The sequence below is a fragment of the Nomascus leucogenys genome, unplaced genomic scaffold, assembly GCF_006542625.1.
Source record: "Nomascus leucogenys isolate Asia unplaced genomic scaffold, Asia_NLE_v1 Super-Scaffold_285, whole genome shotgun sequence".
Lineage (NCBI taxonomy): Eukaryota > Metazoa > Chordata > Mammalia > Primates > Hylobatidae > Nomascus > Nomascus leucogenys.
This window is the reverse complement of record NW_022095770.1, coordinates 418,014-435,551: the sequence shown is the minus strand read 5'-3', so window position 1 is coordinate 435,551 and position 17,538 is coordinate 418,014. Positions and strand designations below refer to the sequence as shown.

General features: G+C 46.2%; 1 protein-coding gene across 2 annotated transcripts; it reads left to right on the top strand.

The window, feature by feature from the left end:
* The first annotated feature begins 7,126 nt into the window (after positions 1 to 7,126).
* Positions 7,127 to 17,493, top strand: PSME3 (proteasome activator subunit 3). 2 transcript variants are annotated; one of them, XM_030808147.1, is made up of 11 exons: positions 7,127 to 7,413; positions 8,083 to 8,115; positions 8,236 to 8,298; positions 8,497 to 8,601; positions 11,361 to 11,409; positions 11,799 to 11,911; positions 12,448 to 12,516; positions 12,662 to 12,729; positions 12,829 to 12,883; positions 13,011 to 13,097; positions 15,241 to 17,493. In XM_030808147.1, exons 1-11 carry the CDS (start codon positions 7,372 to 7,374, stop codon positions 15,319 to 15,321), a joined length of 765 nt encoding a protein of 254 aa, XP_030664007.1. In that variant the 5' UTR covers positions 7,127 to 7,371; the 3' UTR covers positions 15,322 to 17,493. The 2 variants fall into 2 exon arrangements, with proteins under 2 accessions (XP_030664007.1, XP_030664008.1); XM_030808148.1 differs by lacking the exon at positions 7,127 to 7,413 and adding an exon at positions 7,893 to 7,996.
* The last annotated feature ends 45 nt before the right edge of the window (positions 17,494 to 17,538 follow it).

The following is a 17,538-nucleotide window of genomic DNA, read 5'->3' as shown; positions in this document are numbered from 1 at the left end:
AAAGTGCTTGCACATAACTATATTCTGCCTCCAGTAATGTATGAGGAAGCCTGTTTTCATATTGCCTTGGCCAGTATTGGGTATCATATATTTGGGGAACAAAAGCAAAAAAATGGCACTTCCTTGTTATTTTAATTAGCATCATTGATTGCTGGTAAGGCTGAACTTTTTGCTATGTATTTGCTCATGGTAGTTACTTTGTTGTTTTTTTTTTTTTGAGACAGAGTCTTGTTCTGTTGCCCAGGCTGGAGTGCAGTGGCACGATCTCGGCTCACTGCAACCTCTGCCTCCTGGGTTCATGCCATTCTCCTGCCTCAGCCTCCTGAGTAGGTGGGACTACAAGCGTCCACCACTACGCCCGGCTAATTTTTTGTATTTTTAGTGGAGACGGTTTCACCATGTTAAGCCAGGATGGTCTCGATCTCCTGACCTCGTGATCTGCCCACCTTGGCGTCCCAAAGTGCTGAGATTACAGGTGTGAGCCACCATGCCCGGCCTTTTTTTTTAATTTTATTTTTTAAAAGACACACGGTCTCACTCTGTCACCCAGGCTGGAGTGCAGTGGTGCAATATCAGCTCACTGGAACCTCCTCCTCCCGGGCTCAAGCAGTAGTTACTTTTTTCTGAATTATGTTTGCATTCTTTGATTATTTAGGTATTGGATTCTTAGTATTTTTCTCAGTATTTTTAGTAATTTTTCATGAATGCTTTAATTAACGTATTTTCCAGATGTTCAGGAAGTTTTAAATTTTCAAGTCAAATCTGCTTATTTTTCTTGATGACTTATATTGCTTAGAAAGTTATTCCCACTTCCAGAAGTGTCTTTCTTTTAAATGTATGTGGTTTTCTTATAGTTGGTATTGGATGTGATATATGGAACTAGATTGCTTTTTCTCCTGGTTTTGTGACTAGGGATAGTGTTTACAATCCTTCTTCCTCTTGGCTCTTTCAGCATGAAAGCCCCTTTAGGGGAGGTGACTGGACTCATCCCCAAACAATTCTCACCTAGTCCTGGTGTGGCTGCTTCGTAGTCCTGCGTTTCTTCCTGCTTGGCTGTCCCTAACATCTCAGAAACGCATAGAGAAGTAACGGGCTTCTAGAGAGGTAGGGGGTATAGTGTTACAACTGAGATTTGGAAGTTGAGACCACCTGGTTCTTTACCATCCACTAACCATGTGACCTTGTGCAATTTATTCAACTGTTCTGTGCTTTGTTTTCTTATTTACAAAATGAGAATAATAGTATACAATAGTAAATATCATAAAGGGTAATGTGATAAATGAGCTGATACATGTGGAATGGAGGGGAATGACTGTTACATAGTGAATGCTCTGTGTATCCTCCCACTTGGGAAGTATATGTAGTCAGTGTATGCAGTGCTTGAGGGATTGTGAATAATACACAACATATCCTCAGTCATCGATTCAACAGATGTTTACTGAGGATCTACTATGTGCCAGTCCCTAATCTAGGTCTGAGAGGATATACTGGTGAACTGCTCTAATAGTTTATATTCTAGAGGAGAAAATTTGACAATAAACATGTAACCAAGTAAATAAGATAATTTCAGATAACGGCAGATATTATGGGTTGAATGATGTCCCCCAAAAGATGCTGAAGTCCTAACATCTGGGACTAACACATGGGAATGTGACCTTTTTTGGAAATAGGATCGTTGCAGATGAGGTCACTGATGTTAGCCCTAGACCAATGTGACTGCGTCCTTATAAACAGGGGCAATCTGGACACAGAGACAGACACGTACTGTGTCTGAGGGAAGATGATGTAAAGAGACAAAGGGTGACCTGTAAGCCAAGGAAGACCTGAGGCTACCAAAAGCCAGGAAAGAGGTCTAGAATAGATACTTCTCTGGCTCCCTAAGAAGGAACATGGTCCTGTTGACACCTTAATTTTGGATTTCTAGCATCCAGAACTCTGAGACAATATATTTCTCTGGTTCTAAGCCATCCACTTTGTGGTACTTTGCTACAGCAGCCCTAGAAAGCTAATACAGTAGGTAAGAGGGTGATGTGATAGAGAGTAAGTGGGGGCAGGGTGGGAGGAGCTGCTTCGACTGGGGGATTCAGGAAGGCCTGTGTTACCTGGAAACCACTGAGGGTGATAAGTAGGGAAGAGACATGACTGGCTGACTTAAAAAGAAACTATTTACTGGGGGATAGAATACACAGGGGAAAAGACACAAATCATACAGGTATTTTCAATGAATTTTTACAAAATGAACACGTCAATGTAACCAGTACCCAACTCCCTCTCCCATGCCTCCTTCTAATTGATGCCCACCCTAAGGGCAAACAATATTGTCAATTCTAACACCCTAGATTGAGTTTTGACTGTTTTTTGAATTTCATGTAAATGGAATCATACATGACATACTTTTGTTTCCTTTCGCTCATCATGAGATTCACCCACCTTGTGTAGTTTTAGTTCATACATTCTCAATACTTTGTAGTATTCCATTGTGTGACTATATTAAAATATAGATATCTCTCTTGCTGTTAAGAGGCATCTGGGTAGTTTCCAGTTTGGTCTATTGTGAATAGTGTTGCTATGAACATTCTTGTTCATGTCTTTTGGTGAATATATTTATGCATTTCTCTTGGGTGGGTCCCTAGAGTTGAGGTTTCTGGGATCTCTCTCTCTCTCTCTTTAGGTATAGATATTCAGCTTGAGTAGATGCTACCATCTCTGTGGCTATTAAAAGATTATTTTGAGCTGGCCTGGTGTTCACCTGTAATCCCAGCTCCTCAGGAGACTGAGGCGGGAGGATCACTTGAGCCAGGAGTTCCAGACCAACTTGGGCAACATAGCAAGACCCCGTCTCAGTCAGTCAATCAATCAATCAATGATAAATTTTGGTGCTGAGTGAAGAATAGAATGTGACAGTTGGTGGGGGGTGGCAAGAGTGGAAATGGAGAGACCAGATAGGAGCCTATTGTAATAGTCCTAGCAAAGGATGACAGTGGCTTTGGCCAGGGTAACAAGAGATGGAGGAAAGTACACTCATACAGGATGCATTATACAGGGAAAGCTGACATGACCTGCTGATGGGTTGAATGTGGAGAGATGAGGAAAAGAGAGGAATCAAGGTCGACTGTTAGGTTTTTGGTTTGAACAACTAGGTGGACAGTTATGTCAATTACTGAGATGGAGAAGAACAGGAAAATAACAGGTGTGTGGGAGAATCAAGAATTCTGGTTTGGCCATGTTAAGTTTGATGTGCTAATTAGGTTTCCAAGTAGAAACATAAAATAGATGGTTGGAACTCAGTGAAGATGTCAGATGGGAGATACGAATCTGGGGCCCTCAAATCAGCATACAGATGATTTTTTTTTTTTTTTGAGATGGAGTTTTGCTCTTGTTGCCCAGGCTGGAGTGCAATGGCGCGATCTCAGCTCACTGCAACCTCCACCTCCCGGGTTCAAGTGATTCTCCTGCCTCAGCCTCCCGAGTAGCTGGGATTACAGGCATGCACCACCACACCGGCTAATTTTGTATTTTTAGTAGAGACGGGGTTTCTCCATGTTCAGGCTAGTCTCGAACTCCCAACCTCAGGTGATCTGCCTGCCTCGGCCTCCCAAAGTGCTGGGATTACAGGCATTAGCCCCCATGCGTGCCCGGCCGAATACAGATGATACTTAAAGCTATGAACATGCATAGATCCTCTTTTTTTTTTTTGAGATGGAGTCTCACTCTGTCACCCAGGCTGGAGTGCAGTGGCGCGATCTCAGCTCACTGCAAGCTCTGCCTCCCAGGTTCACACCATTCTCCTGCCTTGGCCTCCCGAGTAGCTGGGACTACAGGCGCCCGCCACCACGCCCGGCTAATTTTTTGTATTTTTGGTAGAGACGGGGTTTCACCGTGTTAGCCAGGATGGTCTCGATCTCCTGACCTTGTAATCCACCCGCCTCGGCCTCCCAAAGTGCTGGGATTACAGGCGTGAGCCACCGCCTGGCCGAACATGCATAGATCCTCTTAGGGAGAAAGTGTAAGCAGAGAATAAAGGACCTAAGTCTCCTGAAGCATGCCACCATTAAGAAGTAGAGCAGAGGAGGAAGAGCCAGCAAAGGAAATGGGGAATCACTGTAGAGGCTGGAGAAAGATCAGAACGGGTTGCTGTGTGTATTTTAAGAAGGGGAGTGGCTAATATGTTGAGTACTACTGAGAGATTCAAATAAGATGAGAGGTGACCACTGGTGCTGTCAACATGGTAGTCATTGGTAACCTAACAAAAATTATATCAGTGAGAAAGTGGGGTTGAGAAGTGTGATTAGAGTGGATTGGAGTAAATGGGGCACGAGGAAGTAGAGTAAGAGACAATAAATAATTCAAGAAGTCTTGCCAGGAAGGAGAGCACAGAAAGGGAGTAACAGGTACAGAGGAACCGGGATTCGGGGGGGAGTTTTCTCAAGATAGGGGATATTGGTTGTGTCTGGAAATAACCCAGCAGAGGATGTGATGTAGGAAAAAGAGGGGCTAATCATGGGCACAGACATGAGATTGAGAAAGTGAAAGGGGATGGAATCCAAAGCACAAAAGGAAGAGATGGGAACAGGTTTGTTTCCTTCAATGAAAGAGGAAAGGCAGAAAGTATTTTGCAGATTGGCAGATTTGGTGGTGAGATGATGAGGCAGTTCTCATTTGCTTCTGTTTTCTCAATAAAGAATGAGCCCAGGCCATAAGCTGGAGGTGGGAGAGAAGGAATACTGGAGTTTCAGGGAGATGAGAAAGTATGATAGTCATTGGGAGGGTGGGAGAGCAAACTTGTCAGGAGCATGTAGTAGGAGCTCAGGCAGTGTTGTACACTCATTTGAGATTTTGGGACATGAATTTAAAATTAGACCAGTCATCAGTGATCACATGTGACTTGTAAGCACCCAGAAATGAATAGTTATTGTCAGATGTAGTGGTACTCTCCAGTTGTTCACTGAATAAACAAATGAATGGAGTATTATATGAAACACTTGGATGGGGAGGAGGAAGGGAAATAAAGAGAATGTGTATCTGTCTTATAACCTACTTGAAGGAGACAAAACATAATTATTTGAGAACAAAGCATGTTTTAACAGGCACAAACATATTAAGTTTTCCAGTTGATGTTATAAATTCTGACAGAAATAAGAATAGTGGCATACTTAAAATAGAATGGAGTAAATGTGGGAAATAATTCCTGAAGTTTCAAATCGGATCTCAAAAGTTCCCAGGGAAATGTGTTAACAGAAAACAGAGGTAAAAGGGGGAAAACTGATAGATGTTTATGAGCAAGATGTTATATGTGGCCTTCTACAAGCTGAAAAGGACTTTGAGCTTGAAAGCAGGAATGGAAATAATTACTGTAATTTAAGGAGTAACCTCTTCATGCTAAGCATGAACAGATCACTTACTTATCTGACAGTGGCTACTATTTATTTTGTATCTAAGCACTGTGCTAATTGTTTTACATATATTATTTCTAATATTCACAACACCACAAAATTACATACTATTATTTATTACTAATTATTAAAGTTCCATTTTACAGATGAGGGAATTGAGACTCAGCATTTCAATAATTTGCACAAGATTCCAGTTAGTAAGGAGCTGAGGTGGGATTTGAAGCCCAGGTCTCTGATCCCAAAAGCCATAGTCAGTCTTCTGTGCTTTACTCCATTTAATTGGGTATTCCCCTCATTTCCCTAGCACTTAGTAGAGAGGCCAGCCTAGGATAAATGTTCAACAGCAAGAGCGACCCCAAAATACAAATCTGATGACCTCCTTTTGCACTTAATCTAGATTGTTTACTAACAACCCTCCTCACCTTCAGCTCACTAGTCTTTGTCTTCAAGACAATCTCTTTCCTTCCCTAGAGCATTTGCCAGAGCTGCACTTATACCTCTCAAGGCTCTTCTCACTCTTTCCATGCTAACCCCTTTATATCCTTTAGATCACAGCTTGTCACTTGTTCAGAGGCCTTCCTTGGCCATTCGATCTAAAATAGATCTCTGGTATTTTCTATGTCATCCACTTGTTTCCTAACATTTATCAAATTTTGCAGTTACCTTGTCAGTTTACTTTCTGGTGTTTTTCCAATATTATGCCCCATGGGACCAGCGACCTTGACTCTTGTTTGCCTTTGATTTCCCAGAGCTGCGCTGTTCAGTGCAGAAGCCAGCAGCCACATGTGGCTACTGAGCACTGTACTGAAAATGTGGTGTTGCCTTATTGAGATGTGCAGTTAAGTGTAAAATACGCACTGGATTTTGAAGACTTGGTATGAGAAAAGAATGCATAAGATCTCGATTTTTAAATGTTGATTACATGTTGAAATACTTGTATAAACTGGGTTAAATATATGACTAAAATTTTCACTTGTTTTACTTTTTAATTGTGGCTGCTAGAAGATTTCAACCTACATATGTGACTCACATATTTCTAGAATCTGACACAGTGCCCTGGCCCATTTTATTGAATGAAATATCCAATGTCGAGAGAGAGATCGAATGAATGGGTGCATGAAGAGGTGTAGTCTCAAGCTTCCACTAGGCAAATAGATACAGCACTGCCGTAGAAGTTAGGAGATCTGGGTTCTGGCTCAGGATGTACTGGGAACGCCTTGGACAAGCCCTACCCTACTCTGGTGATCAATTTGCCGATTAGGTAGTTGATCTTTGAGGTCTGGAAGCTTACGAGAATCAGTTGGCAGGGAAATGTACCAGGAAAGCTTGGTACAACGGCACTTGTCTTTTTCGCTCTAGCCTAAACACTTGAGCCTCGGCAAACGGGCAGAGGCAGCGGGAATCAAGGACTACACCCCCGAACCCAGTACCCGGTTCCCCGACTTCCCCGAGCCTACGTCACTGGGGCGCGACGGCGTTGTCCCCGGGACTGCAGCGGATGAGAAGGTCCCTTCGGTGAAGGCGAGTTCCGGGACAACAGAGAGGGTCGCACCGTTTCCGAGTCTCTCGGAGGCTCAATTCCCCACAGCGCACCATTCCCCACAGCTCTCCTTTTACTTCACCCCTACCCGACACTTGACCCCGGCAGTGTAAACCCAGCTGGGAGCGTCCAAAGCCGAGCCCCATCGCGGCTGCGCAGCGCACGTGCACAGCCTCGCAGGAGTCTCGGCGATTGGCTGTGACGCAGTTTCCGGCGTGAGCCGCGAAAGCCGGGAGGGCGAGCGAGAGAGCGACCAGGCAGCAGGCTGCCGGCGGGCGGGCGGACGGCACGGAGGGAGGGAGCGAGCGAGCAGTGAGTGAGCCAGCGAGGGCGGCCGGGTCCCGAGGTCAGCCGAGATTTCTCAGGTCCCTCCGGCCCCCTCCCTGGAGTCCACAGCGCCTCCGCTGTCCAGCGGATCGGACACGGCCCGGCCCGGCCATGGCCTCGTTGCTGAAGGTGGATCAGGAAGTGAAGCTCAAGGTAGCGGCGCCGGTCCGGCCTTTTTGCCCCTCGCTGTGATCCCTCAGCAGTCTGACCGGCTTCCTACTCCCCATGGCGTCTTTGTCTCCCTGGGGATACCAGCTCTGAGCTTCCGCTCGGCTCAGCCCAGCCCCCAACTCCCGGGGTCGGCTTCGCGGGAGAGGAAAATATAGGATGGCTTTCTGTACCGCGTCTGATGATGGAGAGTCCCGGGGAGACCTCCGCGGACACGTGTTGGACTCAGGGCTTTAAGCCAGTGACAGCTGGAAATCCCCCAGCCCAACAACGTCCCTGGACACTGCCCCTGCCCTTGGCGGCTGGCCTGCCTGGTATCATAGACCGGGTCTGGGTGGGGGTTGGCACGTTTGTGAGCTCACATCTTCCCTAACTACCTGTCTTTTGTCTGCTTATCAAATTCAGACAGCTTCAGACACAGGAGGGAGGGAGGGAAGGGAGAGGACAGAGGAGACAGGCAGGTGTCCTCAAAGCCCTGCTTTCTTCTCCTGAGATGGAAAAATGGATCCTCAAAAAAATAAAGTATTTGCAGTCTGGGGGCCTCTCAGCTTCTTATTACAGTTACAAGGTGAGGGAGACAGTTGGATTTGGGATTCTCCATCCTGCTCTTACCTCTGTCCCCAGGTACTGAATTGCTCTCTTTGTTAATTTTAGGTTGATTCTTTCAGGGAGCGGATCACAAGTGAGGTGAGTGAAATAAATAGAAAAATGATTGTTGGTTGAGAGTTTCCCAAAGAGGAGGTATCTATGGAGAGAGAGAGACCTTCCCACAGATATTAATTCAGCTGTATTTTCCCTCTTCCTTAGGCAGAAGACTTGGTGGCAAATTTTTTCCCAAAGAAGTTGTTAGAACTTGATAGTTTTCTGAAGGTGAGAGACCCTTTTCTTTCCTCAAATTCCCCGATTTTTTTGGCCCTGGTATTACTGTCAACTGGGACAACCTGTGTGTTGATTCTTCTTCTTTTTATTTTTTTAAACTGTAAAAGCACTTTCATTTCTTGCTCTTCGAATCAAATACTTCTTTGTTCAGCTTGAAAAGATTAATGTTTTGGGGTGGGTGTCTTTCAGGAACCAATCTTAAACATCCATGACCTAACTCAGATCCACTCTGACATGAATCTCCCAGTCCCTGACCCCATTCTTCTCACCAATAGCCATGATGGACTGGATGGTGTAAGTGTCCTATATTTATCTTTGTGTTCTTGAGCAGTAGGTCCTCTGTCCTCTGTTTCCTTGTCAGTTTAAGATGTACAGAGGGAACAGTGGGATTTGGATCTGGGAACTAGGACTCTGTTACAGACATGATGACTCTAGTATAGTTCTTTTGTTTCTTATTTATTTATTTATTTTTGAGAAAGGGTGTCACTTTTTTTGCCCAAGCTGGAGTGTAGTGGCGTGAGCGCTGCTCACTGCAGCCTTGACCTCCCGAACTCAAGCGATCCTTCCTCCTCAGCCCTGCAGGTAGCTGGGATTACAGGAGTGCACCACCATGCCCAGCTGATTTTTGTAGAGACGGGGTTTCACCATGTTGCCCAGGCTGGTCTCAAACTCCTGAGCTCAAGTAATCTACCTGCCTCAGCCTCCCAAAGTGCTGGGATTACAGGCGTGAGTCACTGCACGGGACCTCGAGTATATTCCTTTTAGACCCTGAGTTTCATTTACGACGTGAAGTGAATGTGCTAATGCTACTGTCAGTGTTAGAGTGAGTTTCAAATAAAAGAGAACTAGCTTAGGCCAGGCGCGGTGGCTCACGCCTGTAATCCCAGCACTTTGGAAGGCCGAGGTGGACAGATCATGAGGTCAGGAGATCAAGCCATCCTGGCTAATGGTAAAACCCCGTCTCTACTGAAAATACGAAAAAATTAGCTGGGTGTGGTTGTGGGCCCCTGTAGTCCCAGCTACTCGGGAGGCTGAGGCAGGAGAATGGCATGAACCCAGGAGGTGGAGCTTGCAGTGTGCCGAGATCGCGCCACTGCACTCCAGCCTGGGCTACAGAGTGAGACTCTGTCTCAAAAAAAAAAAAGAGAACGAGCTTCATCAGTTTACCTGGTTTTTCTCATGGCTCTGAACAAGACTTATATTTGTTTCCATGTCTTAAGTAGTGTTATGGGATATGAAGTTCTCGCTATGTAACTGCAATCGCTGTCTTTGCTGTGCATCTCTAACACCTGGTCCTTATCAGTCATGTGTCCACATGCTACTATAACACTGATGATACTGTATTGTTGTCTGTAGTACTGCCTCATTGATAGAACTTGTACGTCTGGAAGGCAGGAACTATCTTTTTTTGTTTGTTTGTTTTGAGACAGAGTCTCACTGTTGCCTAGGCTGGGTGCAGTGGCACGATCTCAGCTTAGGGTAACCTCCGCCTCCCGGGTTCAAGTGATTCTCCCACCTCAGCCTCCCACGTAGCTGAGATTACAGGTGCACGCCACCACACCCAGCCAATTTTTTTATTTTTAGTGGAGACAGGGTTTCACCATGTTGTCCAGACTGGTCTCGAACTCCTGACCTCAGGTGATCCGCCCGCCTCAGCCTCCCAAAGTGCTGGGATTACAGGCATGAGCCACCGCACTCGGCCGGCAGGAGCTATCTTAATCTTTGTATTCCCAGCACCTAGTGTTGATCCTGGTCCCCAGCAATTGCTGAATACATGTTTGTTGACTGAATAATGTGTTCCTTTGTGGAACCAGCAGATTTGTACGTATTCGCTTAATTATCTTCCCTGCTTTGATTGGTTCTTTTTTCCTATTCTTTATAATACTTAATGTATTGCGTTTCTGGAAAGTTGGTCATCCAAACTAGAGCATAATTTGCTTTGTGGTAAGAACCTTTTCTTTCTTTTTCTGAGGGGGGACACAGTCTCACTCTGTCAACCAGGTTGGAGTGCAGTGGCTCAATCTCAGCTCACTGCAACCTCAAACTCCTAGGCTCAAGTGATCCTCCTACCTCAGCCTCCCAGGTAGCTGGGACTACAGGCACATGTGCCATCACGTTCAGCTAGTTGTTGTATTTTTTGTGGAGATGGGGTTTCCCTATGTTGCCCAGGCTGGTCTCGAGCTCCTGAGCTCAAGCGATCTGCGTGCCTTGGCCTCCCAAAGTGCTGGGATTACAGGCGTGAGCCATGGCGCCCAGGCCAAGAATCTTTTCTTTCTTTCTTTTTTTTTTTTTGAGATGGAGTTTCGCTCTTGTCACATAGGCTGGAGTGCAATGGCACAATCTCGGCTCACTGCAACCTCTACCTCCCAGGTTCAAGCAATTCTCCTGCCTCGGCCTCCCGAGTAGCTGGGATTACAGGTGCCTGCCACCCCGCCCGGCTAATTTTTTGTTTTTTCGTTTTTTTTTTTTTTTTCGAGACGGAGTCTTGCTCTGTTGCCCAGGCTGAAGTGCAGTGGTGCGATCTCGGCTTACTGCAACCTCCGCTTCCCGGGTTCAAGCAGTTCTCTACCTCAGCCTCCCAAGTAGCTGGGATTGTAGGTGCTTGCCACCACGCCCAGCTAATTTTTGTATTTTTAGTAGAGATGAGGTTTCACTATCTTGGCCAGGCTGGTCTTGAACTCCAGACCTTGTGATCCACCTACCTCAGCCTCCCAAAGTGCTGAGATTACAGGCACGAACCACCGCGCCTGGCTAACTTTTTGTATTTTTAGTAGAGATGGGGTTTCACCATGTTGGCTGGGCTGGTCTCGAACTTCTGATCTCAGGTGATCCATCCACCTCGGCCCCCCAAATTGCTGGGATTACAGGCATGAGCCAGCGCGCCCCGCCTCCAAGAATCTTTCTTAAAGCTTTATATGTACTTAGGAAATTGTGCAGAAATTAATAACCCAAGCTATGAGGCTGAGGAAGGGATTAAACTTGTTTGGAGGGTATCTTGCGATGGAGATGTGGGTGTCAAAAGCAGGCTCATCCCTGCCTCTTTGTATCCTTAGCCCACTTATAAGAAGCGAAGGTTGGATGAGTGTGAAGAAGCCTTCCAAGGTAAGAGGCACCCTTACCTCACCTCCCCTCACCCCACCCCTGACTTGCAACCCTGAGAAGCAGGATGGATCTAGTGTTCTCCTGACCAGGAGGAAAGATCTGATCTTACTCCCCAGAGGTAGCATTCCCAGCTCCTCCAAACGTGCTTGTTATTTAGTGCTCTAAACCTGGTTTTCCAATAAACAGAGGGTTTAAGACTTTTGTCATGTTTTAGATGCTCATCTGTTCTTTTGTTCCATACATTCTCGATTCTAATAGTGGTGTCATGGTAGGATTACGACAAAGGCAGAGATCATAGCATCTGATAGGTATAGGGAAAATGAGAGAGAGGCAGGGGATGCTGTGTTCTTCCCTCTTCCCTGATCATTTGACCTTCACATCTCTGCCAGGAACCAAGGTGTTTGTGATGCCCAATGGGATGCTGAAAAGCAACCAGCAGCTGGTGGACATTATTGAGAAAGTGAAACCTGAGATCCGGCTGTTGATTGAGAAATGTAACACGGTGAGGCACAGGCTGGTGACCTATGGGCTGTACTTGCCGGCCCCAAGTACCCCACCTGAAGTGCAAAAAACAGTGGATGTACGGGTGGTATGGGAATTGGCAGACTAGGTTTTTTTGTGTTTTTTTTTTTTGAGATGGGGTCTCGCTCTGTCACCCAGGTTGGAGTGCAGTGGTGCCATCTCGGCTCACTGCAACCTCTGCCTCCTGGGTTCAAGCGATTCTCCTGCCTCAGCCTCCTGAGTAGCTGGGATTACAGGTGCCTGCCAACACACCCAGCTACTTTTTGTATTTTTAGTAGAGACGGGGTTTCACCATTTTGGCCATGGTTAGCCAGGCTGGTCTCGAACTCCTGACCTCAGGTGATCCACCCTCTTTGGGCTCCCAAATTGCTGGGATTACCGGCATGAGCCACCATGCCTGGCCAGAGTAGGTATTTTGACTTCTGTGTTCCTGGCATCTGGCTCCAACCGTCTGAATTGTGTACTTCATGGCTTCAGCCTTCAGGCAAAGGTCCTCATATATGTTTTGACCTCCAGGTCAAAATGTGGGTACAGCTCCTGATTCCCAGGATAGAAGATGGAAACAACTTTGGGGTGTCCATTCAGGTAATGTACTTGAATTACAAACTGGGAAGAGCAGCTTGGGAGATACTCTCATCTCCCTTGTGTTACCTTTTTTTCCTTTTTCTTTGGGGCTGCTGTGGATGACATGGAAGTGGCTTTTGATGCACCTGTTGTTTGTTTGTTTTAGGAGGAAACAGTTGCAGAGCTAAGAACTGTTGAGAGTGAAGCTGCATCTTATCTGGACCAGATTTCTAGGTAGGGCTGCTTGGGCTTGGCCGAGGCATTGGGGGCTGATGAGGTGGTGGGCGCCATCAGGGGTCTCCTGCAGCTTCCTCCTCTTCTCTCTCCTTCCAGATATTATATTACAAGAGCCAAATTGGTTTCTAAAATAGCTAAATATCCCCATGTGGTAAGTAAGGGGTTTGTGGCCTGAGGGTGGAGGTGGCAGGATAGTGAAGAGTGACTGTTACTGGGAAGGAGCTGTCTGGGAACAGTTGGGCTTTGGGGACTAGCTTTTTCCTCTACCCTCCTTGCAGGAGGACTATCGCCGCACCGTGACAGAGATTGATGAGAAAGAATATATCAGCCTTCGGCTCATCATATCAGAGCTGAGGAATCAATATGTGAGTAACCTCAGTCCTTGTCCATAGTTGCTGTGGCTTCTCTTAGTTCTGTTGAGAGTATTCTTGAAATTCTCTGAAGGGCTGAGATGAAGGTCTGAGGTAAAATGAATAGACCAAATTCTATGCATCACCTGAGTGTTGAGAACCATGAAGTCATCTAGCTGGGTATCTCTCTTCTTTCTACCTGAGTGGAGGGGTGTGCACTACAATATGGTTAAGATATAGGTGTCAGAGTCAGACAGACGTAGGTTTGCAACCAGGCTCTACCTGTATTGTATGACCTCGAGCAAACTGTTCAAGCTCAAACTAAAATTTCTTCTTTAAAATGGGACTGGGCTGGGTGCAGTGGCTAACGCCTGTAATCCCACCGCTTTGGGAGGCCAAGCCGGGTGGATCACCTGAGGTCAGGAGTTCGAGACCAGCCTGACCAATATGGTGAAACCTTGTCTCTACTAAAAATACAAAATTAGCCGGGCCCGGTGGTGCATGGCTGTAATCCCAGCTACTTGGGAGGTTGAGGCAGGAGAATCGCTTGAACCCGGGAGGTGGAGGTTGCGGTGAGCCAAGATTGCTCCATTGCACTCCAGTCTGGGCAACAAGAGCGAAACTCCATCTCAAAAAAGAATAAAAATAGGCCGGGTGTGGTGGCTCACACCTGTAATCCCAGCACTTTGGGAGGCCAAGGTGGGTGGATCACTTGAGGTCAGGAGTTCGAGACCAGCCTTACCAACATGGAAAAACCCCGCCTTTACTAAAAATACAAAAAAAATTTAGCCGGGCGTGGTGGCACATGCCTTTAATCCTAGCTACTCAGGAGGCTGAGGCAGGAGAATTGCTTGAACCTGGGAGGCGGAGGTTGCAGTGAGCCGAGATAGGGCCACTGGACTCCAGCCTGGGCAACAAGAGCAAAACTCTGCCTCAAATAAAAATGAAAAAATAAAATGGGCCTGAAGAGGCTGGGTGTGGTGGATCACACCTGTAATGCCAGCACTGTGGGAGGCTGAGGCAGGTGGATCACATGAGGTCAGGAGTTTGAGACCAGCCTGGCCAACATGGTGAAACCCCATCTCTACTGAAAATACAAAAAATTAGCTGGGCATTGTTGGTGGACTCCTGTAATCCCACTTAATCGGGAGGCTGAGGCAGGAGAATCGCCTGAACCCAAGAGGCGGAGGTTGCAGCGAGCCGAGATCGTGCCACTGTACTCCAGCATGGGCAACAAGAGCAAAACTTCGTCTCAAAAAAAAAAAAAAACAAAACTGAAGAGTGAAGAGTACCTACTGCATAAAATTCATTCGCTTTTTAAAAATAACTGAGATAACACATTGAAGGACCTGGTACAATTCTTACTATGTTAAGTGCACAATACATGTTAGTTGTTATTACACACTTGGGGCCTTGGAAATACCCATTTATATCCAGTTGAAGTATAAGAGAGACGGTGCTGCCACCCTGAATGCAGGCTCAAGTGAAATTAAAATTACAGTAAGTTGGCCGGGCGCGGTGGCTCACGCCTGTAATCCCAGCGCTTTGGGAGGCCGAGGCGGGCGGATCACGAGGTCAGGAGATCGAGACCATCCTGGCTAACACGGTGAAACCCTGTCTGTACTAAAAATACAAAAAATTAGCCAGGCATGGTGGCGGGCGCCTGTAGTCCCAGCTACTTGGGTGGCTGAGGCAGGAGAATGGCATGAACCCGGGAGGCAGAGGTTATAGTGAGCCGAGATCGCGCCACTGCACTCCAGCCTGAGTGACAGAGCGAGACCCTGTCTCAAAAAAAAAAATATATATATATATATATATATATAGTAAGTCATCACTTAATGTTGTCCATAGGTTCTTAGAAACTGTGACTTTAAAAATGATGTATATCAAAACCAAGTTTATTTTCATTAACATTGTAACAAAATGACATCGAACAAAATGACGTTATTTGAAACCAGGTTGAGGACCTTCTGTACTTGATTTGCTTACCTGCTGTACTTTGATTTGCTTCAAGTCACAGTTGCCAAGAACCTATTGGTGACATTAAGGACTTACTGTATGCAGATGATTGCTTGGGGATTTGTGGAGGGGTCTCTCATTTTCTTGATGAGGTAAGGTTTGTACAGATATGTGATTCCCCTGATCCCTCTTCTCCCAGGTCACTCTACATGACATGATCCTGAAAAATATTGAGAAGATCAAACGGCCCCGGAGCAGCAATGCAGAGACTCTGTACTGAGGCCAGGGCCAGGGCCAGGGGACTCTGTGAGTCTGGCTCAAGACCGACATTGCCTTGGTTTGTTACATGACTATCGTGATGGGGAAACTGGCTGGAAATAGTAATCACACCTCTCTGTTTTTAGTTAGAGTCTAATGAAACTCTCATCTAGTTCTGTGATGTGTTTACCTCTTTTTTCAGGCCTCAGGAACTCTTCTATTTCCTTCCCTAATGCCCCACACCCAACCTGTCGTAATTTCTGGAGAACTCCAGGTTTGTGTGTGCAGGATGTTGGCACAAAAATACTTGTGTTTTCACTCTTTTCCTCTCTCCCTCCTGTGTCTTGCGCTTTATGTTTTCTTCCTTTTGATAATTAGTTGGTTAAAAGCTGAGGGAACCGGAAGGAAAGTGCTAGGTATTTTTTAGGAACTAGGGCGGCGGGGGGACAAACTTCTCTTCCTCACATGAGGTTACTGTTTCTTTCCTCTGCGGAGCATTGGATCCTCTCACAGTTGCCCTGGTGATGAATTAGGGCTTCGCATCTGTGTACATCCCACCTTGAATCTTGATCGTGACAAGAAACACCTCAGGCCTTCAGTCAATTCCAAAGCTCCTTCAGATGTTTTTATAATGGGCGTTTTTACATGCACATATGTGTATGCATGTATACACCCATACAGACATGCACACACACACTCCTACTACTCCTACTCCATTAGCTAACATACCCTCCCTCTCCACGATCCCTGTCACATACCTTTCAGGAGGTGATGGTTGTCTTAGTTGTCATCTACCCAGACAAACGTCCTGGGCCCATCCTCCCTCCTGATACTGTAGCCTTTTGGTACCCAGGGTGAGTTGGTGGGGAACAGAGAGATGAGAAGCAGAGGGCTTGGGGAAGGCCTGTTCCTCTCTGACCCAGCCGTTTTTGGCATTATTGCAAAAGCTTGACTCCTGGTTGCCTTTTCCCAGCCAGTAGTCAGTTGGGGTGAAGGTGTCTGTAAGTGTGAGGTCCGGATGCTGCTGCTCATGTTGGGCTTTCCTTTTGGGAACTGTTTCTCTTATTTATAGTGTCGGGCTTCCGGGGAAAGCAATCATTGGTTTGTATGTGTATGTGCACACACACATGCATATACACATTTGTGTATGTGGAAATGCGCTGGGCAAGTGAAATCTATAGAAGAGTTGCCTCCTGTCTCTCGAATCTTCCAGAGATATCACTTAATTGTTAACAGCTTTTGTGTTAATCCCCTTCAGCCCCCAGCTCTTTTATTCTACCATGGCTGGAGAGTTGATACCTGCGGTCAGCCTGCCAGTGACTCTTAGTGTCTGTTTCTGACTTATTCTTCCTGTCTCTGTCTTCCAACCCCCAATAATATTTCCACCAGGGATGCATCATTTTTACTCCCAGTATTCTGTAGAGAAGGAGTCAGGATGCTGTCTTCCCACGAATAGTACTCAGTAACAAACCAATTGCATTTTAGTTGGGCAGTGCTCCCACCCACCCTCCAGATCCCTTCCAGTTAAAACCCTTCCCCCTTCCCTCCATGTGTTTCTCAGTTTCCCGTTTTGTTTGTTGGATTGTTCCACTGCCCCTCCTCACCCTATCACCCTTGGATCGTAATGTAAAATTCTTTTACCATGTCAAGAAATTATTAAAAATACAGGTACTTTGACCTCTTTCTAAAGCCGCAGACCCTGGTGCAATGCTCTGGTGGCTAGGGACGTACTCGTGTGCACGCTTGGACACCCACCTCCATGGACACCTAGCCACCCTGTTGTGTGTCCTTATGCCAGTTGAGCTGAATCTTTTCCCCAGTATAGTGGAAAGACTGAGGCTTCTGCCTACTGAGCAAGGGTGGGTGCTTCATTTGTGTTCAGTCTGAATTACGGGAAAGTTAGCTCTTCCCAGACCTAAGCTGCCTTCTCTCCCTACTTTCAGAAGATCCTAGTTCCTTCCTTCCCGAGTGATACCCATGAACTGCCAGTAGAGGTTGCTATCGTTCCATGTGTAAGGAATGAACTGGTTCAAGGCATGTCCTACCCAGTCATTTTCTTTACCTTATACTAATTCTCCCTGAATAATGTCTTCAGTTTCTTGAGGAGACTCCTAGTTTTGGTTTTCAAATTACTTGGAGGGCTGTCTAGGAATCTGTCTCCATCTGAAATAAAGTTTCCTCAACTTCCACCTTGCAAGTAGCCTTCTGGTTTCCAATGATCCCCTCATTGTCTCTGTAA